Source organism: Silene latifolia, chromosome 6 (genome assembly GCF_048544455.1).
Source record: "Silene latifolia isolate original U9 population chromosome 6, ASM4854445v1, whole genome shotgun sequence".
Taxonomy (NCBI): Eukaryota; Viridiplantae; Streptophyta; class Magnoliopsida; order Caryophyllales; family Caryophyllaceae; genus Silene; species Silene latifolia.
In genome coordinates, this window is record NC_133531.1 from 22670544 (window position 1) to 22672907 (window position 2364).

At 36.8% G+C, this 2364-nt stretch overlaps 1 protein-coding gene across 1 annotated transcript; it reads right to left on the reverse strand.

Annotated features, from left to right (window-relative positions):
• Positions 1 to 1170: 1170 nt before the first annotated feature.
• On the reverse strand, positions 1171 to 1962 carry LOC141587762 (uncharacterized). The gene has a single exon (XM_074409230.1). The coding sequence runs from the start codon at positions 1960 to 1962 to the stop codon at positions 1171 to 1173; it is 792 nt and encodes a 263-aa protein (XP_074265331.1).
• Positions 1963 to 2364: the final 402 nt, after the last annotated feature.

The window sequence follows — 2364 nt, forward strand, 5'->3', positions numbered from 1 at the left end:
AAATATGAATGAATTTGGACCACACAAGTCACTTAACCCCACATGCACATGGAAAATGGCCCACAAAAGGTTACCAAGAATGGAAATAGATAACTATTCATTAAAACACCTAAAAATGGAAATAGATAACTATTGGCCGGGACGGAGAGAGTAAAATTAAGGATACTTGGCCATTTTATATCATCATAGGGTGGTATCTTTAATCCATAAACGGCTTTCATAGGGGGTATTTGGGTCGATTAGGATCATCCCGGGGTGGTAATTGAATCTGTAAATGTCTTTTAATATTAAAACAAATTGTTTTGTAACACGGTTTATCAGACTTTATTCTTTTCCTCTATTAGGATGGCTTGGGCCGAGTCAACGCCCTTTTGACATTGATTTTGGTTTCTTCTTGTCTAAAGTTGGCGAAGTCATTACATTCGGAAAGGTTGAAATTACATTGATGCTAATATTCTTTGTTGGTGCATGAAGCTCTACTACTGATCAACCAACACACACTCAAAATACAGCATTATGATTTCTTTTTCCGTCACTCTAGACTTTGCAAACGAGTCAATAAGAGTATAGGTCATTTTGGATGCGATTTTATCTCGTCATTTGTTATAGGTCAGTTAGGATCCGGGGGTAATAATACAATGACTCATAAGAGTCATTCATACTCTTGAGGTTAACTTAGTTCTTAACAAGCAAACATAAAACAATCTAGCACTTATTACAATCTCTGATCGGATTCGTCTAATGGTCCATATACTCGGAATGTTTTTTTCAATTTCTACTCCCTCTGTTTCCATCAATAGTTATCTATTCCTTTTGGAACAAAGATTAAGGAAAGAGAAAATAGGTGAATTTGGACCACAAAAAACCTATTACCCACATGTACATGAAAGATGTCCACAAAAGATGATCAAATAAGGAAATAGATAACTATTCACCGAAACACCCAAAATGGAAATAGATAACTATTGACCGGAAGGGAGGGAGTATTAACTAAGGCATAAAGTACAACACTCCACTCTGAACAGCCAATGACTACAAATTCAATAGCACATATAAGCCGGAAGGCATTCCCTCGTTATAGTTCAGCCATTCTAAATTTCTAGCCATAAGCCATTCTCTATAATTTACAAAGAGATATGAAGAATGGAAGACAGTTAAATATTGGAATTATTATGCCATATCCACGGTTCCGAGTTGATTGCACAACACCAAGCTCTCAGAATACGTTGCCAGTTGTGAATCATAGCACATAGATTTTCCAAGCTCCCGTACTTGGCAAGTAACAATATTATAGGATTTCTTTCCGTAAACAAGATAGCCACCATCACCCTCAAAATACAATACCCTTTTTGTTGGTGATCCCATATTGTAGAAAAATTCATAACCATCACGACTCGAAGGACCTGAAAACCATAGAGTCCATAGTCTATTTCCATTCTCCTGTTTCAACACCCATATTCTAAAACTCAAAAGAGAAATGCAGAAAAGCGCTAGCGATTCACCGAGAATAAATAGAGACCCGGAATAATTTTCTAATTCATCCAACGCAACTGGCAGTTCCAAAAAGCTGAAATGTTCCGAATCAAAATCAAAGGAAACAAGATGAGTCGGATTATATAACTGATAATAACTAGTATCCTCATCTGGAGCATCATCTCTAAGCCAGTGAGCTGCGCCCTCACAGAAGTAGTAGGCCCCAAACAAATGCTTAAAAGACAAATAATCGATATTGAGGACATTATCCCTGACAGACCATTGTTGATTACTAAGCGTGTAAACTGCAACACCCATCACAGGAAGCTCTACACGCTTAATGCGTTTAAATGCGATTGCAACGACTTTATAATCCTGACTATGAAGCGCAAATCCAAGTACAAATTTAGGCGTGCGCCAATCAGAGGGAAGAAGTGGACAAGGAGGAAGTAGCAATGATTTTCTAATACTCGGATTACATAATCTCATTCCTTTAGACATGCGGTTTTGAGAGTTGCTTATTAAAAGCAAAGAATGACATGTTCCATAAAGAAAGCACTTTTTAGAAACCTTAAAAATGTCAGTTTGTTTGCGAAAAGTGTCAGCCTCACGAAGTGACAAGAATCCTTCACATTGATCCCAGGACCACAATCTCTCGAGGGTTAATAATATACCCGAATTTGATTTGTTTTTTTGACAGTGTTTAAGATGCATTGAAATAAAATCAGAGTGATTGATAAGAGAGCACCAAGATTTACATACGCACCTGAATCTTAATAGGGTTTTGACTGGCAATTTTGCGAGAATTAGAGTCAATATTTCTGGTGGTATGTATTTATTTGAACGTCTTTTGCTAATCTTCATCTTACTTAATTAATTGATGATGATCAC